General features: G+C 40.8%; 1 protein-coding gene across 2 annotated transcripts; it reads right to left on the bottom strand.

Annotated features, from left to right (window-relative positions):
- Positions 1–1,185: 1,185 nt before the first annotated feature.
- Positions 1,186–20,848, bottom strand: DHRS9 (dehydrogenase/reductase 9). Of its 2 annotated transcripts, XM_060106292.1 has the most exons (5): positions 20,668–20,848; positions 12,077–12,447; positions 10,615–10,873; positions 6,488–6,651; positions 1,187–3,420 (listed from the first exon to the last, which is right to left on the bottom strand). In XM_060106292.1, exons 2-5 carry the CDS (start codon positions 12,387–12,389, stop codon positions 3,197–3,199), a joined length of 960 nt encoding a protein of 319 aa, XP_059962275.1. In that variant the 5' UTR covers positions 12,390–12,447; positions 20,668–20,848; the 3' UTR covers positions 1,187–3,196. The 2 variants fall into 2 exon arrangements, with proteins under 2 accessions (XP_059962276.1, XP_059962275.1); XM_060106293.1 differs by lacking the exon at positions 20,668–20,848 and having other exon boundaries at positions 1,186–3,420; positions 12,077–12,412.
- Positions 20,849–24,469: the final 3,621 nt, after the last annotated feature.

Here is a 24,469-nt window from a genome sequence, read left to right as displayed (position 1 = left end):
TATTCTATTTTAATTTGCCAATGTCAATAAAAAGTTAAGAAAAAAATTGATAGGGAAGACCAATATTAACTAACTTACCAGCCACACAAATACATAATTAGAGACTGTGATAAGTGCCCTGAAGTAAATTATAGGGTGCTGTGAGAATGTATAAGTTGGGATGAAAAGATGGTGGTCAGATTTTGGAATTGTACATGCTTCCCTGAGGAAGGGAATGAGATCGTAGGATGAGGAAACTAGATAAGCAGGTAAAATCAGAACGTTCTAGGGAGAAGCATGATCAAAGGCCCTGAGATGGCAAAATGAGAATAGTAGCCTAAAATGAGGCTCATGAGGCATGCCAGGACAACGTGGTTTATGTTTTGCATTTTAATCTAGTCAAAGTGCAATGGGAACATACTGAAGGGTTTAGGAAAGTGGAGGTGGGGAGAAGACCAGCATGATCAGATTTTAATTTTGAACAATTTGACTGCAGTGAGGAGAAATCATTGAAGCTACACAGGGTAAATATGCTGTAGTTGAGATAAGAGATGATGGAAGCTTGAACAGATGGTTGCACTGGACATGAAGAGAAGTAGATGGACTTGAGGTCTCCTCAGGAGATAAAATTGACAGTAATTGGTGCTGGACAGGGAAAGGGTAGGTGGGGCGAGGGAGATAGAAACTCCAGATTTGAATATATTGTTCAGATAGAGCTATATTGGACACAGCTGGATTTTTAGATCCGACCAGAGGGAACATCTGGGAAGTTCTCCTGGTCCCTCCAAACTAAGTGGGGAAGGACCTCCCAAGCTCAGTGTGGCAGAAGACGATGTCTCAATTCATTTTGACCACAGATTCCTGGAGAAGCTCCTCTAAGGCATCCTGAGTGGCAGCCTCAGTCTTTGGGTTACCTTAAGCTCTGTGATGGAAGGGACCATATCCATTTTGTTCCTGACTATAGGCCAGTGTTTAGCAGAAAGTCCACCACATATGTCCACCAAAATATTATTGATAAAAATGTATTTCCCCAAGAGCACAGAGAATATGAGAAGTGATTGTGTGATGGAGAGACATCTAGGAACCCATAGTTCAGACTCCTGGTGCCCTGACCTTCCCATGTCCCTACCCCCTGAGTCCCTCCCTCCCTCCCAGGTCTTGTGCTTTTGTTGAGACTATGTCTTTATACTCCAAATGCCCCCACCTTCTCATTTAGTTGAAAAACTTTAAAAGTTGCTTGGATGAATATATTTGGTTTCATTTTAAGGTGATATCATATTTGAGAGCATTCATTTAAGTACAGCATTTTTTTGGTTAGGTGAAACAGGGAGTTACCAATTGTAGCTACTTGGAGAAATGAGTAAAGAACTCAGGCCAAGGTGAAATAAAGGAAATAACACCATTAGGCAAGCCCAATGACATGGTGGAAAGTTCAGCAAATGAGGTTCCTGCAGATTCTAAAGCCCTGGAGGCCCAGAAGGTCAGGAAGCAGCAGGCTAGATGTTTTTAAAGCAATGAAATGAAGCCAAGATCTAGGAGTTCAAGGTGAGAAGGAGGAGCCCCAGCAAACAATGCAGATGAACTTCAGCTCCAAGGATAAGCTGAGTGACAGTCACCTAACCCATAGGTGGTTAGTTGCAACCAGAAGAAATCAGGAATCTGTAGGTGGATGGTCTCTGGGGCTAGGACCAAGATGGAGATGAGTTCATAAGTAGGTAGTGATGATAGTTGAGATAATTTTGCCCGAGAATTTTTCTATCTGATTCTTGCTGTGATTTTCTTCATTTTCATGCAAAAAGGATGAGTGTATCTTCTCTCAAAATAATGAAATATATGTTCAGGTGGACCTGACACCATTGGAAATTTGATTTTGCAAAATCATCAGTATGTTGCAAACGTGAAAGGAGGAAACTACCTCATAGGCAGATGTTTCCTGAAAGGTGAGTGTAAATGAATTGAATTACTGATATCTTCTAAGTGACATGGTTTCAAGCAGCAGACATTAGTTTCTTCGCAGTAAGTTCAGTGTGTGTGTGCGTGTACACACAAATATGCACACTAGATAATTTCTCCCGCTGTTTCACCCTACATTAATCTGTAGCAAATGTCAAAGTTTGACAATTCGGGCTTTTCATGTAAATATTTAGCCAACCTCTGTGAGTGATACTGGGCTGGGTGCTGGGGTTTGGGCAAGCATCCGTTTAGGTAGATGTTTCTTTTGGGTGGGGGGGTGGGTCCAGAGTCAACCCAATTTAGAACCATAATATGAGCCAGGAGCAGACCTGCTCTCACTGTCACTGTAGGTGAAAGAGAGTCTTTGAATTTAGCTCTGTATTTTCATGGGGCTTCAGAGACCCCCTCAAATGTTGGATTTCCAACCATCTCAGGTGTAATTTTATTAGATAGTCTATGTCTTGTTGTATTTACAATAAACCAGAATAAACACACATGTTCTACATTTTTCTTCTTTTGGAATGACTGGTTCCTCTGTTGTTACCATCTTTCCACAGAGAGCTGTATGGGCATCAGTGTTCACAGTGGCCTTGAAGAAGCTGTCCATCCTCTGTAGTTCCCTCTAGGATAGGCAGGCTTGTCTTGGAATCTCCCTAACTCTACTTTTACACTTGTTTCTTTTTTTCAGTCCTCCTATTCCTTTTCTCCTTTTCCTTCCCTCCTACTTGTAGTCTTACCTAGTACTTTTCTGTTGCCCCTTAGCTTATACCAGTTCCATAATGCTTCATTACCCTTCCTTTTCTTGCCTCCACCAAAGCTCACAGAACTGAGTTCTAATCCTTATCTCAGCAAGATAACACACCTAATCCACTTATGAAAGTCTTCTACTTATCTCTCAATGTTTTGATAAGGGACAAATATTTAACATTCAGGAGTTACTTTTAAGTGCTGTGGACTAGAAGCATGGGGCAGGCAAGGGGTGGAGATCATTTTGGATGGGAAAGCCTTCCCATTTTCCTTACATCATACCAAGCAGGCAAAGCCTAAATGTTGGACAGCTGTCATACCTGCCCATCTTTTCAAACAAAGTTTGAGAAGGGACCCTGGGACATCATCAGTGAGGGTGGGATCTCTTCTTTTACCAAAAGAAGCATCTTCTAAATGAGTCTAGGTTGGATTAGGTAAAGAATGAGATGGAGAAGGAGATATGTCCTTGGAATCAACCAATCTCATAGCCTGGGGCAGGCGTCTGTGGTCAGCTTAGTCACACTGCTTTAGGATTAGCCAGCTCTACTTTCTGTTTCAACAATAAAAAGTCTTGCAAAACTGCTGGCATGTGAGACAGAGGAATCCAGAAAGTTTTGGCATCTTTTCCAGCAGCATAATGGGTTTTAGGGAAGAGACTTGTGAGAGCGTGGTCCATACATTCCACCACCAGGGAAAGGTCCATGTTCACAAGGGATGTAGAGCCTTTCAGTTTGTCTAGACCTGTAAAAAGAGACAAAAGCACATTTGCTCTGTGAAAGAAGAGGAGTAGGGGAGTGTGAGGCCAGGTTGCAAAAGGGAGGATGCAGTGAGGGAATTTATTTTGAATTTGCCATTATAACTGGGTCCCCTTGTCATGGGTTTCTATCTATTCCTCAGAAAAGGATGCAACAGTGATTTCTTTAGACCGCTGGCTCTCAAACTTGAGTGAGAAGCAGAATCTCCTAGAGGGCTTGTTAAAAGCCAGGTCCCACCTCTAGTTTCTGACTCAGTGAGTGTGAAGTGGAGCCCAAGAATTTGCACTTCTATCAAGTTTCCAGGTGATGCTGATGGCGCTGGTCCACGGACCAAACTTTGAGAAGTGCTACTTTAAACCAATGTAGGAAAGATACTTCATAAAGTCTCTGAGGCTCCTGAACCCAGGAAGTTAGTAGTTTGATTCCGAATTTGTTTTACGGGAGTATTAAGTTTATAGGAAATGTGAGTGTGCACATGTGCTTGTGCCTGTGTGTGTGTACACTCATATAACATGTGCCTCTATAAGTCAGTGAATAGAGAATTATCTCCCAGAGCCCTGACTCAGGAAGCTAAAGTTATCCTGCTTCTCAGGTAAATGAAGTGTTTGAGTAATGAGCTGACACTTTTTAAAAAATTAATTTATTTATTTACTTATTTTTGGCTATATTGGGTCTTCGTTGCTGTGCACGGGCTTTCTCTATTTGCAGCGAGTGGGGGCTACTCTTTGTTGTGGTGCATGTGCTCTCGTTGTGGTGACTTCTCTTATTGTGGAGCATGGGCTCTAGGGGCGTGAGCTTCAGTAGTTGCAGCACGCAGGCTCAGTAGCTGTGGCACACGGGCTCAGTAGCTGTGGCACACGGGCTCAGTAGTTGTGGCTTGCGGCTCTAGAGCGCAGCCTCGGTAGTTGTGGCTCACGGGCTTAGTTGCTCTGTGGCATGTGGGATCTTCCCAGACCAGGGTTCAAACCCATGTCCCCTGCATTGGCAGGCAGATTCTTAACCACTGCGCCACCAGGGAAGACCCAAGCTAAGATACCTTTAAAGAGGCAGGTATTTTATCAAGGGAGTGGTGATGGCTTGGAACATTCCTCCTAAGCTCTTAAAACATACCTTGAGTTGTGTCTTCTCAAGGGAAAATCTATTGTGTTAAATCTTTCATTCTACTTCAGGACCAGTAGCCAAAAGGTGTTCAAAGAGTCTAATTGAGGCTAGCTCGTAAGTCTTAGTCAATTTTAGTCAATTTTAAATTCCTACTACTCCACCTTGCACAATGAAGCAAGGTGAGCTTAAATTTGTGGTCTACTTTGGAACTGTGAGTCTGGCTGATCTTGAGGTCCTGGCTCAGAAAACTCTAATGAGCATCCAGGACAAAATAGGGCTCTATTTTGGGAATTCCTTTGGGAATTCTGAGAAAGAACACCTTACCCAGGGGCCAAGTCAAAAATAATTTTGAGATAGAAGTTGATGATATATTCACAGGCACTTAGAAAGTATCAACATCAACATCAAACAGGGAAAGCTCTTTTCAGTGACGGATTTTGTTTCCCAACTTACTTAGAACCTTCAGAGGCAGTATGTGAGTGAGAAACAGAGCGTTTAATGGCAGTGGTTGTAACCCTACACATAGTGACATATCAGCACTGGGAGGTTTGTCAAACCAGATGTTCTAGTTGACCTGTGTGTGTGTGTGTGTGTGTGTGTGTGTGTGTGTGTGTGTAGTGAGGTGGCTGGGGAACTCAGTCTGTCTAAAAACCTCCCCAGCTGGATCTGACTAGGCTCTTGGCTCCACCTTGAAAACTCCTGGCCTTGAACCTTGTCACAGTTGGCTGTCTTACCAAGCCTGTTGATGAAGAGGTAAGATCACAGCTGGGGTTAGAGTGACACAAAATCAGGTGGGGCCCTGTTTGGCTCACAGCAGGAGCTTAGTAAGTGTTCGAGGAATGGCAAGTAAACTAACAGGGCCAGGACGTTTGACGTGGAGGTGGGCCCCTGACACAGGGAAGTTCCAGCAGTTCCTCAATGCCTCTTCCCTGTTGCAGTGCACGGCCCAAGAATAGATGGCGAAGTCAGGCTGTCTGGGTTTAGATCTAGCTCTTCCACTTACTAGCTGTGCCACTTTGGGCAAGTTACATCCCTGTGCCTCTGTTTCTATAAAATTCAGAGGGTTTGTTTGGGCATTTTAAATGAAAGAGTTTGTGTAAAGCACTTAGAATGGTGACAAGTACATAGTAAATGTTCACTATGTGTTAGTCATCGTTATCTAATCTTTATGATTATTCCTCTATCCCTGACTCAGTCTGACTTATGTTACTTTTCCTTCCATCTCCATCTCCCATGCATTCCTGCTCCAGAAGACTTCCACCCAAATAATTTCTTCCTGTTTAGGCCTTATTCAAACCTGACCTTTCCTATAAAGGCTTCTTAACCAGCAGTACTTTTTATCCTGTGCTGAATTTCTTGGTAATTAGAGAGCATACTATCTAGCACCCCTTCTGGGCTGTTGGGTTGTGTCTCAGAAGTAAAGGATCAAGTTTCTTGCATGTTGTACAGTCTCATCTGCTTACGTTTTGTTGTCAACTAGATTGTAAGCTAGTGAAGGGTCAAAGTCTGAGTCTTTATATTTTGTAACCTCCATAAATCCTTGAACAATGTTGAATGAGTAGTCGGTGATTACCAAAAAGAGGAGGTTTGGGTAGAGGTGATGACCATGGGCTCCAGTCCAGGCACGGCCTGGGGGAGTTGTATAAGCTTGGGTAGGACATTTCCCCTTTCCAAGCCTCTGCTCACTACTATAGTTCTTTTGAGGAATAAATGATATAATTTATAAGGCACTTAATATAGAACTTGGCACTTAGTAAATGCTCAGTAAGTGTTTATAAACACTTGGAGGAGCAAGAGATGACACTGGAATTAATAAGCATCCCTGATCCATATTTGAGATCTCTATTGGTGTATTACCATGAGAACCTTATTTTTTCAATTATGTTTGAGTCTCATTCAAGCTGTCTAGGACAATGAATACCAGAGGACCCTGGGTCCACCCAGAAACTCACTTTTTTCGATATAGTCTTCTCCGTATTGTTGTTTGATGTCTGGAGACAGATGCTTCCAAATGGTACGTTTTCTTTCGGTGGACTTTACTGGATCTGACAGATATGTTTTGAACAATCCTGGTTCAATGCATGCGACGTGCACATCAAAAGCTTTCATGTCTCGCCTGTGAAAAGAGCCCATAGAAGATGTTTAATCCAGGCTTACTTGGAGAATGTTTGCTTATGAATCTTTTCATGGAATCATGGAATGGGGTGCATGGGAAAGAGCATCTTGTTCTACCCTCTCAGTTTGCAGATGAGGAAACTGAAGTTCAGGGTGGTGAAGTGAGGGCTGGTTTAGTGGCAGAACAGGAAAGGGATCTGGGTAGACCCACCCCCAGTGCAGTGTTCCCCCAAAAGATAGTGTCTCATTAAGTTGACAAGCATTTGGGTTGGGGACAAGGTTCTTCTCAGTACTCAAACTACCTGATGGTGAAATCGACTAATGACTGGCCTGGATGGTCAAGTTTACCTCTCCTCCAGGAATGTGAGGAGATTACAGCACAAATGAGGGGGGCTGAGGGATACAATATGACAATCCCTGGCCTGACTAACCTGCTCCCTATGCTGCTTGGCAAACTCTTTCATCATGTCGCCTTGGAAAACCAATAGTCTACTGGTTTACCGGGAGACATGGTTTTAAGGGAATATGGTGTCCCTTTCTTTAAAGCAAACCAAAGTATTACGAACGGTTTATGAATAATCGTTCCCTAAATTTAATTTCTAGTTCCACCAGTAATATATAAGGAAATAGTTATTCATTTTACAGAAGTCTCCACCATAACATTTTTCAAAGAGCTCTACCAGTGAACTTAAAATGTGGTTTATCTTAGGTTCTGCTTTCTAGAAACATACCTGTTGTCTAGTTTGAAGTATATTTTACTAAAAATGCAAATTAGCTTGACCTTGAAAGATATAGAAATGTATATTGCTTGCATTAAAATTAAAAAGATTATTTTCCAACTTAATTGTATTTTTCTCACCTATCTTCTGATCCCCTTTGGATTTTGGAATGTAGCAGTGCCAAGGGGGTATTTGGGAAGCCTTGTCTCTCCACATGCTCACGAAAATAACATATAATCTAGGGACAAGTGACTTCAAGTCCACAACTAAGCTTACCAGGTAAGTAAAACCAGTATGAAACCAGTATGCTTGCTGGGCAAATACAGCTTTAAAGAGCTCCAGCCTTCTCCCAATTGGACTGCTGCTCCTAATCCTCTTATAATATAGAAATTCTGTAGCTGTCACTGGAGTGTGGCCTGAATACACAGTAGCATTTCTAATATCAGTTCCAAGCCTTAGAAAGAAATAAACACCCTTATTGGTTAATTTCAAGCATGGTATAGTTCCATTGTAATCCTACAAGCCTGTCTGTTGAAATCTCTTCTTAAAAGTGAGTAAATCCCTAAGTATACTAAAATTTTATTAGGATACTGTTGCTGAAATCACGGAACTAAAGGGCAACCAAAGAGACTAATGGAGGTTCCCCATGACCTTGCTAATCAAAGTGCAATCCCTGAATCATGGGCAGTACTTGGGTACTTCTTAGAAATGCAGAAACTCAGGACCCACCTGAGACCCACTGAATCAGAATCTGCATTTTGACAAAATCCTCTGGCGATTTACTGTTTGAGAAGTGTTGTTCTAATGCTATTGTGTTTATTTCCTGGGAGAATCAAATCAGGCAACCAGATTAAATGGCAAAATGGAGCTGCTCTGTCTTTATTAGTCTCCTTGGAATAATCTGACCTTTTACTGGTAAGCTAAGCCTAGATCCATGGTTTAGATGACAAACTCTAACATGTGCTTTCAACACATGCTGGTTGAATAAATAAATGTATAAATCGAAGAAAAGGCTCTATCTAATTTGTCTTTCTTCCCTAAGGCACACTCTGCTGGATACCCTCCATTTGCTCCTCTAGTCCCCTCCACCCTTCTTCCTGCACTACATTCTGGGATTTTGCCTTCTATTGGGTACAGTCAGTTGGGAGTACTGGTGGGAGATTACAGGGAATGATGAGAGGAGGTTGAGCTAGTTATTCCTCCTGCGGTGTGGACACTGGTTGGTTTCATCCCTCACCTGAAGGTGATAGCCTCTATGTATCCAGGTTCTGGAGACAGCCCTGTCTCTTTGTCCCTTCAGTCCTGTGGACAGATATACCCCTGGTGGCATTAACTCCTAGAAACTACACTACCTTTTGAGATTTCCCTACACAGCTCCCATGTCTGCAAACAGTCCTTTCAGTAAATCTGCTCCATTGACCCAATTTTAATGTGCCTCCATTTCCCATGAGAACCTTAACTGATATAACCATTTGCAGTTTAGAGGCTTTGAACTGACGGTCACAGGTTCTGGTTTCAGGTAAGATACATTAAGCACACACACACTCCTGTCTCTCCTATTGAAAGCAGCTACAATACCTGGACAGAATGCATGGAGCAGCTATTTAAAAACTCTAAAAAGCAAATGTTAGTAGGCAAAGTAGGGAAGAAGAGTAGATTTTGAAATACCACTGAACCAAACGTGGGTTTCCTATATTTCCGCTGCTCTAGATCCCTGGTCTGGACTCAAATCAACCTCAAAACTCAGAAGTAGAAGGAAAGAATTCCAGGAGAGACCCAATTCATAAACAGAGAGAACTCCAGGCGAAGCCCATTGTTCTGGCTTGAGGAGTTGGCGTGGGGGATCCTAATGCTCAGAGAGAGCGGGGAATCCTCTTCTTTCCTTCTTCCCTTCTTTCCTCCCTCCCTCTTTCTTCTTCTTTCCCTCCTTCCCTTCCCTCCTTCCTCTTTCTTCCTTCCATCCTTCCTCCCTCCCTCGCTCTTTCTTCCTCTCCCTCTTTCATTCTTCTCTTCCTTCCTTCCCTCCTTCCTCTTTCTTTCTTTCTTCTTTCTTTCTTTCTTTCTTTCTTTCTTTCTTTCTTTCTTTCTTTCTCTTTATTTCTGAAGAAAGGAAGAGGGAGGGATAGAGAGAGAGAGAAAGAGAGAAAGAAAGAAAGCTTTCAGAAAAGAAAGAACCAAATGAAAATTTTACACTTGAAAAATACAATAATCAAAATAAAATATTTACTGGCTGGACTCATTAGTAAAATGGAGAAGATGAAGGAAAAGCAGTGAATTTGAAGATAGATCATTAGAAATTACCTAATCTGAACAGCAAAGAGAAAAATAATTGAAAAGTGAACAGAAACATAGGGATCTGTGGGACAAACCCAAAAGGTCTAACATTTGTGTTAGAATCCTAGGAGAAGGAATAGTGGATTGTAGAAAAAAAAAAGTTTGGAGAAACACTGGCTGAAAATTCCCCAAATCTGTCAAAAGGTATAAACCTAGAGATTCAAGAAGCCCAGTGAACCTCAAACATCATAAACCCAAAGTAATTCATGTCTGCGCACACTGAGTTGGGGGACTTTGTTTATTAAATTGGTCATCTTATGGTTTTATGCTCTGGGATTCTCTGATAGCACACAGCAAAAAGATGTGGTCAATGCTTTCTGGTGGTAGCAGAATCTTCACCTCTGATTAGCAAGCTCCTACTCTGAGTTTCATTTGGAAATGGAAGCATCAGAGGAAAGCTGTCTTTCTTGTCCTTGGAGTGGGGGTGGGGAGGTTACCATACATTCAGATATAGTGTGTGAGGTTTGAGTCCAGAACTTGCAACAAGAGGAAATAAAATGCTGCATAGCTGAGTCATTATTTACCGGATAATTTTTTACTGAGGGTTTAAATAAAATGCTACTGTTGTGTCTGCAGCTGACAGTAACACCAACAGAGAGACTCGATTTAGCTTCTCTCTGGGATTCCCTGTTAAATAAGCTGATCTGTTGAATATAAGTTTGCCACCACTATCCACATCATGCACTAATGCAAAAAGGAAAAAAGACTTCGACAGAATTATGTTCAAATCTTAATTCTACCACTTGACAGCTGGGTGACCTTGGGCTAGTTACTTCATCTCTCTTAGTTACAGTGGTATCATCTATAAATTGGGAATAGCGTAAAGCACCAAAAATAGTGTCTGGTACATAAATAAATGTTCAGTGAATGTTAGCACCTATTATTTTCTAATATACCCATCTTTGCTTTACCTTAAGCTGTCATTGAAGGCTTCTACTGCATATTTGGATGGAGCGTAGCCCCCTCCACTGAATGCAAGCCGACCCCCAATGCTGGAGACGTTGATAACCCTCCCTCGAGCTTTTTTGACCAAGGGAAGCATATTTAACGTGACACTGATGAGTCCAAACAGGTTCACTTCAATAGGTTCTCTGTAGTCCTCCACTGTCAGCCAGTCAGTGGGCGCCAGCACACCGACAACACCAGCATTGTTGATCAGACCCCAGAGACCTAGAACAGAGAGGAAGGGAAGGAGGTGTGGTAGAAGGTGGCATTATATGGGCATCCTTGATGGAAATACAGCCCTTGCTTTACCTGATGGTGCCATTTCCTGCTTCTAGTCATACTCCTTCCTGCTTTGAAATACTTTGCTGTCTTGGGAAGTGAGAGCACAGAGGGTGGGAGGCTAAACTGAAATGGCTGAAGTTCTGCGACTGGAAGCCAATCTCACAATTCTTCTGTTTCTGCTTCTGAATGTCAAATACTGATACTGTCTGAGTGAGACTTTTTGCTTTTTAATCTCAGATGTGAGTAAACTGGTCGATTTTTCCTACTGTGCTAGATGGCAAAGCCAGAGAATATTTACAAACAGTTCTTTATAGACAAAGAACAACATTGATCTATTTCACAGTTATTTTTGGTAAAAACCCAGTCATTCACTTGGCTTATTTTATAGTGGGGAGCATTTAATATTGTTAAAGGTGTTTGGAATTCAAGCATTAAAAAATAACTGGAGCCTCGTCAAACCATTGTTTTTGAAAGTTTCAGAGTCTCAACTATATGATGAAGATGTGATAGAGAAAAATCACATACATTTGTTTTTTCCTTTGTGGACTCAAATATCTTCATTCATGAGAATATTTCAAACTTGATCCAAGCCAATAAAAGTATTCTAGTTCAGAATGCTGCCATCTTTGCAGAATCTAAGGCAGAATGAGGTCCAGTGACTCACTACTCTATCACGACTATCTAAGACACCTTTGCTCAGATCCTCAGACCATTTTCTTTCTTTCCCAGTGAAAATGTGTGAGCTCTGGAACCATTTTGTAGTGAGAAGTGGGTCCCAATACAGATGACAATTTGGAGATTGCCCCCATGATCTCCTGTAGTTTTTAGCCCCAAGTTCTTTGCTGTGCAGGGGGCTAGAGTAGCACTTCACAGGAAAAGACCAGGAAAAGTTAATACCTCTATCTCAGTTCTAAATTCACCCACTGGGACTTAGGATAACGTGGGCTGTGTCTCTCATGCATGTAGAGAGCTTGAAACTTAGAACTACTCAGGGGTTATTCTAAAATTTCTCCAATCTTCTCCAGTACACAGCTGGTATTTAGGAAATATTTTTTTGGAGGAACTATTTAAAATCAGAACACATTTTATTTAGCTTTGGCAACTTCTCAACACCCCTTCCATTCTTCCCATCCCCACATCACTCACCTTTCTCCCCTGCTTGGTTTTTCACCCACTGGGCAGTCCTCTTGACACTTTCTGGGTCAGTTACATCCAGAAGCACAGTATGAAGTCTCTCTGAGGTTTCTTCCTTTAAAGCTGTTGATCCTGATTCAGTCAGACAGGCAGCAATTACATGAAATCCTTTTTTGTCAAAAGTTCTGGCTGCCAAGTTTCCAAAGCCAGTGTCACACCCAGTGATGAAAATGTACTTATCAGTGATGTCTGTGATCTTTAGCTGTCCTTTATAATGCCATAGAAAACCACAAAGGGTCAGGAGGGCTAACACCCAAAAGAGCATTTTCCCCCTGTGTATGACGGAGACACTTCTTTCTTGAACAGTAAAAGAAGATGGTGTCCTGAGTGTTCAAAATTAGAAAGAAAATTCAAATTAGAACCATTAAGGCATTATAACCCAGGAGTGATGAACTTAAGATATCTTAATGCATTTGAGTGTATAAATAGATAGTTAAAAATACAATAACTCTTATTTGGTTGGGAAGATGGCCATTTAAGTGCTAAAACACTCCTCTAAAGTAATGCAAAAACTAACCAAGTAGTAGAAAAAGTAATGGCAAAGTTGACACAGGTCATTGGGTTGATAAGACATTTATTTCCTGCATATATATACAAATGTTTCTTTCCTTAATAAGGAATACAAACATACATACAGATAGAATGGTACACACACACACTCATGTGCACACATACACACAATTTTATTTCCATTGCTTTACAAGGAACAGATTATTTCAGATAAAAAATAATGTAGTATATCTTCACTTATCATGGAAAATTTGGGCTCTGCTTTCATCTTTTTTTCCTGCCAAAAGATCTATAGCTAAAGAAAGAAAAAAAAGAGTAAAAGAATTATTAACTGATAAACATAAGTCAGAGGTAAATGGTAGGTTTGTGCAAACTAGTTGATTCTTATGATATAGCTGTGACTATTTCTAAAGCAGTCAGGTTTTTAGACTATCGTGGCGTAAAAATTTGGTATAGTTTCTCCAAATCTTCCCTCTGTAGGAGTTATTCGTTTGTTGCAAATTGTGTCCATGTAGCAGGATTTCCCCTTCTCAAATATATAAATACATTAAAAATATATAATTTTGAGGGGTGGGGTGGTGTAACCAACTCTTGCAAAATTTCATATTTAGACATTTTAAGGAAATTTCATGTTTATACATTCAATTGGTATAGTGTTTTGTTCAAGTCCTTGTCTTGATAAATAATTGTCAAATAACTAAATGTTGACTATATTCCCTGAATGGATTCTGTAGCCTTTGTTGCAATCCGAACTCCCAAGGGAATTTTGTGAAAAATACAAATACTCATGGGGTTTAATGTGCCCTAGAGCAGAGAGCGGAAATTTTCTGTGTCGTTGTGTTTGGCCGATGGCAGGCATAAGGTGAACAATAGTAAAACAATGGCTTACATTTATGAAGCATTCTGCACTGCACTTTTACATATAGGTCTCATTTGATCCTCTTAACAGCCTTCTCAGTTAGAGAGGGCACATTACCTGCCTCATTTTATAGGAGAATTAATATGCCAGTTAAGAAGTGTAAAAGGAATGATGGAATTAGCAAATCATCATTTGGCAACTGACATAGTGACAATTGTTCCAGGCAATTTTAAACTAGTGGGTGAAATTCTGATAAGAAACAATAACCATAGAATCTCAAAGAATCTTTGCATAAGATCTGTAGTAATTAAAAAGAGAGCAATAGTAATTTCACAGTGGAGAAATCTGACAGATACCACTTTAATCAAGTGATAAAAATGAACACTACTAGTTATGGGACAAACCAACATCATGTCCCTCCTGGTATAGCCACTGAGAAGGACACAGCAGCACTTCTGTGCATAACTGAAAGCTAATCATGCATAAGGCACATCTTTCAACTCTACACAATGTGTGGCCTGTACTCTTCAAAAATGTCAAAGGCATGAGTGAAGGAAAAGAAGGACTGAAGACTGTTCCTGATTAATGGAGACTAAATAGAAGTGACAACCCCATGCAACTTGTGATCTTGCACCAGAAAATCATTTTTTTCTTTTGTCAAAAAGAACTTTTTTAGGTTGACAAGTGAAATTTGAGTAAGCTCTGTAGATCTGATAAATAATACTGCATGAATATCAATTTCTCAATTTTGATAATTTACTATGATTATGTAGAAAATGTCCTGCTTTTTAGGAAATACACACAGAAGTATTTAAAGATTAAGTAGCACCATGTCTTTAACTTACTCTCAAACAGTTTAGGAAATAATAAGAATATGTATATAAACAAATATATTAAGAACACGTATGTTCTCTAAGGAGAGAATAAGAGTGTAAATGTGGTACAATGTCAATATCTGGGGATTCTGGGTTGTACTATTCTTTCAACTTTTCCATAAGTTTGAAATTAATTCAAAACAAAAAAGTTAAAAATTTGGCAACGGAAAATAAAACTTTTTTTTTTTTTTTCTGAGAAAAGTGTTCGACAGCTTTGATTTCCATGCACAGAATAGGTAAGAACTATTTCATACCCAGGACTTCAGAATCTAGTGACCTTGGACACTGAGTTTTCTGCCTTCTACTCTTTGGCAAGTTCACCTTCATAACCCCTGGAGAAAAACAAAAACTCAAACCAAAGCAGTCAGACTCCCTCTTCTCTCCTCATCTTCTCTACACCCTGCTCAACCTCCTCCTTCCCTAGCCAAACCAATTTTTCCTTGATAACAAGCAAACAGAGAGTAGGTTTTAGTTGTCAGGGATGGGCTCACGCTCAAATGTGTTGTCCTCACTAGTTACCCCTCTGGGCTGAGGGTCATTTCAGATACTGGTGTCCCAGCCTGCAGCCCGAATCTGAGGACAGCAAACCTTGACGTAGAGTTTTGCAAAGCCTGTCCTTTCCCCAAAGATTATCATCCAAAAATACTGGTCTTCTTCAGTTCCTAAGGTTCACATTCCTCTAGGTCATTGGACCAAGTCAGCCACGAACCAACACATACCTTCGTCCTCTAATAGTATTTTAGCCAAGATGCCACCTCTGAGTAACAACGCTGGGTTGGTCAGAGTCATTGGGAACATGACCTGTACACAGAAGCTGACTGATGGCTGATTGGTTCATTGACCACTGAGAAGTAAATGAGTAACAACAACTAATAGGTCTGCTTCAACCTTAGTCTGCTGCCAGGTGTGGTCACCTCCACATAGTTCTCTGGTGACAGCAATTCAGTGACTCAGGACACAGACTTTAGTAGCTTGGGTTGTTTGCTTATCTGTTGTGTTTTCCAATTTATCTCACACAAACTGCTTGGTAGGGGTACAAATCCCTTGGTAAGAAGCACCTAGGTCTGCAGTAGTCCTTCTAGCACCCAGGGGCTGTGAGCCTCTTGACTCGTCAAGGACAAGAACCAAGTAAGAGAAAGCAGATCTGCAGCCCCTACAGTGCAGTGCAAAAGGATGGGTGCAATTCTGAATATAAGTCCTCTGAACTGGTCATGGAAATTTTTATTAAGCCAAGATAAAATTTGGAAAAGCAAGGACCAAGGTCACACACACACACACACACACACACACACACACACACACACACACGACAGTTAGAGCAGGGCTTAGGAGCCCAGGCCTCGGAATCGGGCCAGTGAAGTTTCAGTCTCAGTTCCTCTACCATCAGAAGGCCTTTGGGTAAATTACTTTTATTATCTTCACCTCCATTTTTCTATCTGTAATATGGAGATAATAACTTCCACCTTGAAGAGTACTTGGTGAAATAAAGTGACTAGGCGTGCTACACAGGAAGAACCTTGTCGTATGGCAGGATCAATCTCTTTCACTTTGTGAGGAGGCTGCTCTATGCATTGCCCATATCTTGGATTGGGTTCTCAACTTCAGTACTTCTGCAATTTTGGGTCATATAATTCTTTGTTGTGGGGTTTGTCCTGTGTATTACAGGATGTTTAGCAGCACCCCTGGCCTCTATCATCTAGATGTCAGTAGACCCCGTCCCTAGTTGTGACAACCAGAAAACCAAAAGTGTCTCCAGACATTGTCAGATGGCCCCTGGAGATAAAAGCATTCCCATTTGAGAACCACTGGTCTAGCACTGCCTTGTCTTAGGGGGCCAGAACTGTACAGCATCAGAACTACTTTTCTGGAAACTCAGTTGTTGGTTCCTCAGTAGTGCCACATTGATAAGAGTTCATATTTTTTTATAGTCTTACCAGAAAAGTTTTGTTATTTATAAATATTATTCATACCCTGCTGCTGTAAGCATCAATTTCTATGTTTTTAAAAAAATAATTGCCGGGCTTCCCTGGTGGCACAGTGGTTGAGAGTCTGCCTGCCAATGCAGGGGACACGGGTTCGAGCCCTGGTCTGGGAGGATCCCACATGCCGCAGAGCGGCGAAGCCCGTGAGCCACTACTGCTGAGCCTGCGCGTCTGGGGCCCATGCTCCACAACAAGAGAGGCCACGATAGTGAGAGGCCCGTGCACCGTGATGAAGAGTGGCCCCTGCTTGCCACAACTAGAGAGAGCCCTCACACAGAAACGAAGACTCAACACAGCCAAAATAAAGAAATAAATTAATAAACTCCTACCCCCAACATCTTCAAAAATAAAATAAAATAAAATAATTGCCTTTTTGTCATCAGGATAGGAGGCAGTGAACAAAGCCAAATTTATGTGTGATACAATTAGTGAATTTAGAAATTACCAAATGAGCACTCACAGCTTTTATGAGGCCTAAATTCTGGCTGAGCCTTTTGAGTTTGGACCTCTCTGGACTCCTCTGGGGCACCTTTCAGATGGGTGGCCTGCTGACTACAGAATTCAGAGGATGCTCCTAGAAAGCCATGGTCCTTGGGATTCCCATTTGACCAAGTCAGGTAGAAATGATAATAACTCTATGATTTATTGAGTATTACCACATTCTAGGTGTTCTGCTAGGATCTAGAAATATTTTTCTCATTCAAACCTTACAGTAAAATTATCTGTATTTTATAGATGAGGAAACAAATTCAGAAATGCATGTTAATTGGCTCAAGATAGAATTGTGCTGCTCTGGAGACTGCTATGCAGGCCACTCACTCCCAGCATCCATGCTTTAACCCTCTGCTCCGCTGCTACCTGGATTCCCACGCAGCTCTGGGCTATGTGTACACTTCTCTACACTACCTGTGCATTGTGTGATAGTTGGTATTAAGTAAATAAATGTAGAAGGAAAGAAGGAGGAGAGGGAGAGAAGGAAGTTTCCACTTGAACACCAGGGTTCTAGTGATAATTGGATTAACCTTTGAGCCCTCTAAATCATCAGGGCATCATCAATATCGTCATCATTATTATCATCATATAGTCACACTTCCAATTTAGATAACTTTAAACATTTTTGAAAAGCGTTCACATAAAATTTATCTCATTAAATTGTTAAAATACTTCTGTGAGCTAAGTAGGGTAGATGTCATACTACCCTAGTACCCATACTACCCTGGTAGGGTCATTTGCCAGAGAGTGGCTAGACCTAAAATTTTGATCTCAATTCCTAAACTGTGTAAAAAAAGAAGTAGAAATAGAAAGAGATGAACACGTTATCAGTCAATAGGAAAACTGAAAATACATTATCTGAATTCTCCACCATGCCACAAAGCCTCAAAAGGAACCAAGAAAGGAGAACTAATTTTCTCTTTCATCTGCACGTGACGGGCTAAAGAGTAACTGCTTGGCTGCAGCTATAGGAAAATATTGCAACTCGACTGCTGACCTTGCCCACTTCTGCTTCTTTTAATTTTCTCTTTCTGGGTTTCTTTTCCTAGTAAAATATCTAAAATAAGATCCTTTGATTTCACTTCTCTTAGTCATCTTCCTCTGCCCTTTAAAAATAAATGACAGTTTAAAAGAAACAAAATGGAAAATAATGTCTTAACGTTTCAATGTCTTTGCAAGGTATACTTTTTATAACAAATGTAGACTTCTTTCCATACAACTTGGTTTTATTTCCACAGAACTTCACAAAAGACTTTGTTTTAGAAAGCAATACTGAGACTAGTCAATCACACTGATTGTTAAGGGATTTGTAGAATCTTTATTTTTTTTCAATTTGTTGCAGTCATGGCCTGAGTTGAATCAACAACTAAGTTTTTACCAAAATACATCAAATAGAGAACATTTAGCAATTGTGTTCTAAAATATTTTCTTTCTGAGGTTCTCTTGCACAAGCTTTCTTAGTGTTGACAGCAGTCTGACTGGATGCGTATGTCCTTTGTACGTTTAAATAATGTAAACCTGGTTAATTGACACCAAATTCCTTTTTATTTTTACCTTTTCATTGAGTCAAGGAATTCGGTCACTATTTAACCTAACTGGCCTTTCTGAGATTTCTGTGGCACTTTTCTTTAAGAAAAATGACACTTGCACCTAATGACACAAACTAATTCGTATGACTAATGAATGATGTTCCTGTGAAAAAAATGTTCAAGTTGGGCACCCAGAAATCTAAAAAAAATTTTTTTAATGTAGCTGAGGGACCTTACTTGAAATAGCCTTACATAAGGCAACAAACGCTCCGTTGAGGGTCTGATTAAAATGATAATGATTATGATGTCCCTGATAATACGGCTGAGATGGTATTCATCCTTGTAAGTTCCCTCAGTGGGATGAAGAAGCTCCTCCACCAGTTATGTTCCCCTTGCATCCTACTTCCTGCAGGAGGGAGGCGGCCCACAGTACCCAGTGTGCCCTGTGGAGTGGGACACTGAAGTATGGAGAGGGGTGTGCCTCTTTGCAGACTCATTCAGTCTCCTGGCAGAGATGTGCCAGCCCACTCTTTTGTAGGGAAGACCTGATGAATTTACGTTTTGCATTCTTTTTTTTTTTTTTTTTGCGGTACACGGGCCTCTCACTGTTGTGGCCTCTCCCGTTGCGGAGCACAGGCTCCGGACGCGCAGGCTCAGCGGCCATGGCTCACGGACCCAGCCGCTCCGTGGCATGTGGGATCTTCCCGGACCGGGGCACGAACCCGCGTCCCCTGCATCGGCAGGCGGACTCTCAACCACTGTGCCACCAGGGAAGCCCACGTTTTGCATTCTTTAGTTCTAAGGAAAAAAGTATCTCATTTGCTTTCTCTCAAAACTTTTAAATTATAATTGATAAAAACATCCATAATTAATTAATTAATTAATTAATTAATATTTCCAGTCCCTCCTAGGTTTATTATTTTGCCGATATGCTTCCTGACAGCACTGGCAGGTTAAGAATTGTTGTTAAAGCCATGGTTACCTTATTTATGTTGCTGAATAAAAGTTGCTAATTGAAATACATTGTATATTGTATTTTATTATAGCTTAGTTACAAAGCTTCAAGGAAAGCTTAGAATACAGAGAGAATGTTATGCAGAGATGCAGAAAGCGTGTTCAGATCTTCAGTATATTTCTTTTAGTCTCAGTTATCTTTGAGCAGAAGCAGAGTTTTTAAAGACAGTACCTTGAGAAAGTGACATGCCTTATAAGGGTTTTAAAACCAATTCCCATTTTCTCCATTTGATATGTATGAGATAATCATTTTTTCTTTGCATTTAAATATTGAGCTTTGTCCTAAAAACTGAGCACACTTTTCGAATGTCTAAAGTACAACAAAGATGATACAACATTTAATTTGCATTTTATGCAGTATCTAGCCAAGGATTTTTTTAGAGCACTTACTAAGCTAAATAAAACATAATCCTTACCCTGGAGCTAATAGTGTAGCAGGACATTTCAGAACTATTTGTACAACCCTAAATTGAATTTTAATTTAAAAGTGTGTTTTCTTTCAACTTTTTCCCCAGCTGCTAAAAATCAACCCGCTGGGAGAGAGAGAGAGACCACACTACCGTTTTGCATCATAAAGCCTTTAACAAGGGCTGTCCTTGAAGCCACTAAACTGACTTTCTCCCTTTCTCATTGTATGTTGGGAGTTTCAGGTAAAATCCCAACCTGAATCATAAAATGGAGAGTAAATACACGAAGTAGGTTTATTATTGTCATCCCAGTGTCCAGGAATCAAATGTGCCTTGAGGAGTTTCCCTGCTTCCTTCTGGACTAAAACATCTTTCTCACTCAGCTAGCGTGTGTGTGTATATTTGCCTAAATTGACATCTGAAAATATCGGTAAACCAGGTAGACAAACAGACCTGACCTGCAGTTGGTAACAAATCTGTTGTTCCAATCAGAAACTCAGCTAAGATTCCCACTCTTTTTGGAGCCTCTTCCCACTCCAGTTTGCAATTAATTATAAGATTCACAGATGGTGTCAAATAAGCACAGAGAGATGAACTAGATGTAAATGTAATTGTAATTCTAGGGTGCTAAAGAACATTCAAAGAGAAACCTGGGGAAGGTCAAGGAAAGGTCTCGAGGGACACTGAGATCATTTCTGTGGTGAGATGGACCCAGGGCCCGTTACAGCCTCCTAACATATCTTTTTTTTTTATTTTTTTATAGCAACCATTGACTGCAGCATGAAAGACAACTTGATTCATTTTGTAAGACAAAACAGTTTGAAGACTGACATGAGAAATGAAGGAATAAATGACAGAACTCCATCATTGGTTACCTTATTTAAGATGAACGGGGACACAGAAGCTGGTGTGGACTGGCTGGGCTGCTTGTGACCTGCCCGATCTGCTCGCTGTGCTGGGGAAAGAAGGGTTGTGCCACCCTGACATCGAAGATCCTCTTAGAGTGGAGGTGCCTGGGCTTCTGTCAAACTCAAAGTACTTAAATATGTGAGGAGTTCTCACGTTCCCTCCTCGCTCTGTGACTCACCCTCCCTGCGACTCGGGGTGATGACTAAATCTCTCTTCTGCGGTTGAAGGAAGCCAAGAAGTTGTGGGTCACGTGTTTCCAAAGGAATCAACAGTATCTTTAGTAAATGAAAGGTAGTTACTTTTAGAAGGAACTTAACAAATGATCAATAACACCACTTTCACTGTGAGTACTGAAATAATTAACATGGAGACATTCTGTAAATTGCCCAGTGCATTGTTTTAATTATTTAATTTTTGAATTATGATTATTGTTCGTGATCTCTAGTTATTTTTTTCCTCCCTGTTAACACGCCTTTGCTGATTTAGTACTCCTTCCCTCCTAAGAGTGTAGGTAGGGGAAATCAGTCTCTGATGATTCATTTTTACCACTTTTTTTGCTGTTGTTGTTATACAATGGAGAACAGGGAGACCAAAACATTTTAAGGAAATGAGAGGGTGGACTTATTTATAAGTCTTCATTTGTATTTTAAGGTATGACAAGGAGATATTACTGAAGTGGTCTTTAGAACTGAGACCACTGGGAAGAGGAAAGGACGCCCCCTCCCTGTCCAGAGTTGGTCTGTTTTAGGGTCATCACAATTGACCTGGCATATCCTGGGATGCAACGGAAAGTACCGAGGCTGCAGGTGCTAATATATACACCAGCCCCACCCCTCCCCAAGCTTGTTACCTTCGCCCTAGGCACTCAAGCTGGTACAAACGCCACTGATTGTTTAGTTTCAGTCTCTTTATATACTGATTTATTGCTATACGTCTCAGATTTCCCAGGCTTCTGTGTCCCTTCATTGAAAAACAGAGTTTCTTATGGTTGAGCTGAGATGAGTGGATGAATGAACATATCTGTCTAGGTAGAGACTAGACAACTGCCAGCACAGGGATCTTTTTTTCTCCAAAAGAACAAAACACCAAAACTGAAATTTACTCAGGTAAAGATTTAGTGTGTCCAAAAATGTCCAAATATAGTTTTCCCCCTTTGACACTTCACATGTCAGAGTAAGGCTTAAATAGAAATCTTCTTTGAGAGATAATACATTGACTTACATCCTCATGAAGACAGGTATAAATGATTACTGTCTGACCCTTCCTGCAGCAAGTTACTGCCACTGAGAGGTGGAGAGAGCCACAGACACCTGGGTGGTCATGGGGTAGAGATGGGAAAAGGGCCAAGAAAAGGCTGTAACATCAGTAGGTTTTGCTGACTCAGCAATCATGTTTGGTGCCCTGTTTTAAAATTTTCCCAAATAGACTTTAAAAAAAAATCAGATGTTTTGACTGATCTGCATGTTGAGAACCAGAATTCTTGCCATGTGTCTGGATCCCTCAATTCCAGTGAACCCAATTTTGGAGTTCAGCTTCAGTAGCCCTGGCACCAGGGTTGGAATACTTGCTTCCTTTGCCAAATGATCCCATCTAGGTGTTCAGTTAATGAAATCATTTGTCAGCAGCACCTTATCTGGACTGTTAACATATCTGCATTCAAATTCACTTCTTAAGTGCTAAACTTTCTTTCATTCCCATTCCTTAATAAGGCAACATATGAAAGTGTTTCTTTGATCAGAACTCTCCCTACATTAGACTTCTGGTCATCAAAAGTGATGTAAAAAATCCAGAATGAAATTGCCATTCCATTTTCTTCCTATTCCTGTTTAAAACAGAGATTGTATTGTGAATTTCATTCAAATGTAAGCTTCGATGTTGATACTTGGGCTGTAATTATATAGGGGTAAGTCTAGATACTGCCATAGAAAAAACACTAAACATATGACTCTCCTTTTTCTTCTAAGTGTGTATATCCCCCATATTTCCCTCTGATTTCTGCCCAAGGATGCCTTCTCCACTCTTTTCCAGACACCTAAACACAAGGAGAATATCTGGATCCAACACTGTCTCAGAGGACATACATCAAGCTCCTTGTCACGGCACTCTGCTGGGGTGGTCCAAGCCACAGGTATTCTTAAAATGGGAGTCAAATGGAAAAAAGCATGTACCCCAGCACTGCAGGCTGTAGGGGATCCAATTCCTGGAGTATGGCTGGTGTCACTCTTGTAAGGGTTGCCAGAGAGAAAAGACTGTTTATGGAGTTTGCGTGTTGACTTCGTCCTTCCTGGCATAATAATATAGTCCTCTCTCCAAGATCGCTCTCAGTGGAGTGTGTTTCTCTGAATAACCATGAATTGGATTTATGGCTTCCTAGTAAAAACAGTACAGGTTGTAATTTCTACCTCCTTCCTTTGTCAACAGGCAGCTCTCTTACTTCCACTATAAAGGTTCCCCTGACTACACCAACAATGCCTCTGACATGCGAGGAGCTGAATTGCAAATGCTGTTCATAAATGCATAGCTAGGCTTGGTCAAAACCAGGAGCTTTGTTATTCATTTGGCATTTCCTGACTGTCCCAACTGTAAGATGAAGCTGGGCTAATCTTTTGTTCCCCTACACTGTAAGATATTTAAGTATAATAATAAGGGACTGAGTCATGGGAACATTTGGTAGATTATTTGAAGAAAGATTCTTCTTATTTGCAGAACACACATCGTTTTAACTTACTCAAACAAGAGGTCTTGGTTTGAAAGGTGGAGTGAGGAGTATCATATTGGTGAGCATTGTCCCGTCAAAGCACAGGGAGCAAGAGAAGATGGGTGAGAATGGAGGGAAAAGATCAGAAACACTGGGGATTCTCAGCAACAGGGAGACTTGCGACAAATAAGGGTGGAGGTTTAGTAAGAAAAATGTGACTCTCACAGGGGGAAGGAAGGATGTGGTTACTCCTTCTGGTGTGACCAACACACGTAGAGCATTAAACGTTTTTTATCCCCTGGCTTAAGAATGATCCTCTTGCTAAATTTACTGGTTTCTTCCTTTCCAAGACAACTTCCTTTGCCCGGAATCTTAACTGAGATGATAAAGAATCAAAGGAAATTATGCGCAGATGCTTGATGATATACAAGTGCCATCCAGTAGGAAAGAACTCACTGGGATCCAGGAAATGGAGAGGAGTTAAAAACAACATTTGGTAGTTAGAGATAACTGTCTTCAGACCCTGTTTTAAGGTCTTCTGAACTGTTTGTTCTGTGCTACCCTGTGTTAGGCTCATGAGATGCAAGGATAAATAAGTAAGGCCTTTCCTATTGAGGAATCACTCACCATTGGCTCATTAATTGTTGATGAAGGAAGCCCACAGAGCTTTTTCCTCTCCTTGAATGACCCCTGCCCCTTGCTGGCTCCCAACATGTGACTCTCGTCTGTGACTATTTTTTGCTCCTTGAGACTGTTTTATACTGTCAGAGAAAGGGTGATCTCATCCTTGGCTGGTGGATATGTGAACCGCTACAGCCTTTTTTGAAAGCTATCTGGAAACATCTATTAAAATAAAAAATACATATTACTTTTTGACCCAGCAATCCCACTGCTGGGAATCCATTTTATAAAAACAAAGCCAGTATACATGTACATATGAACAAGAGGTGGCAACAAGATCCAGGAGGAAAGTGATTGCCACCAAAAGTGGGGTGGCTGAGTAAATCATGGTAGATATGTACATGGAATATTATTTTGAAGCCATTACATAGAACAAATTACAACTCTAC

This window comes from Mesoplodon densirostris, chromosome 8 (genome assembly GCF_025265405.1).
Source record: "Mesoplodon densirostris isolate mMesDen1 chromosome 8, mMesDen1 primary haplotype, whole genome shotgun sequence".
NCBI lineage: Eukaryota > Metazoa > Chordata > Mammalia > Artiodactyla > Ziphiidae > Mesoplodon > Mesoplodon densirostris.
This window is presented reverse-complemented; position numbering and strand designations above follow the sequence as displayed.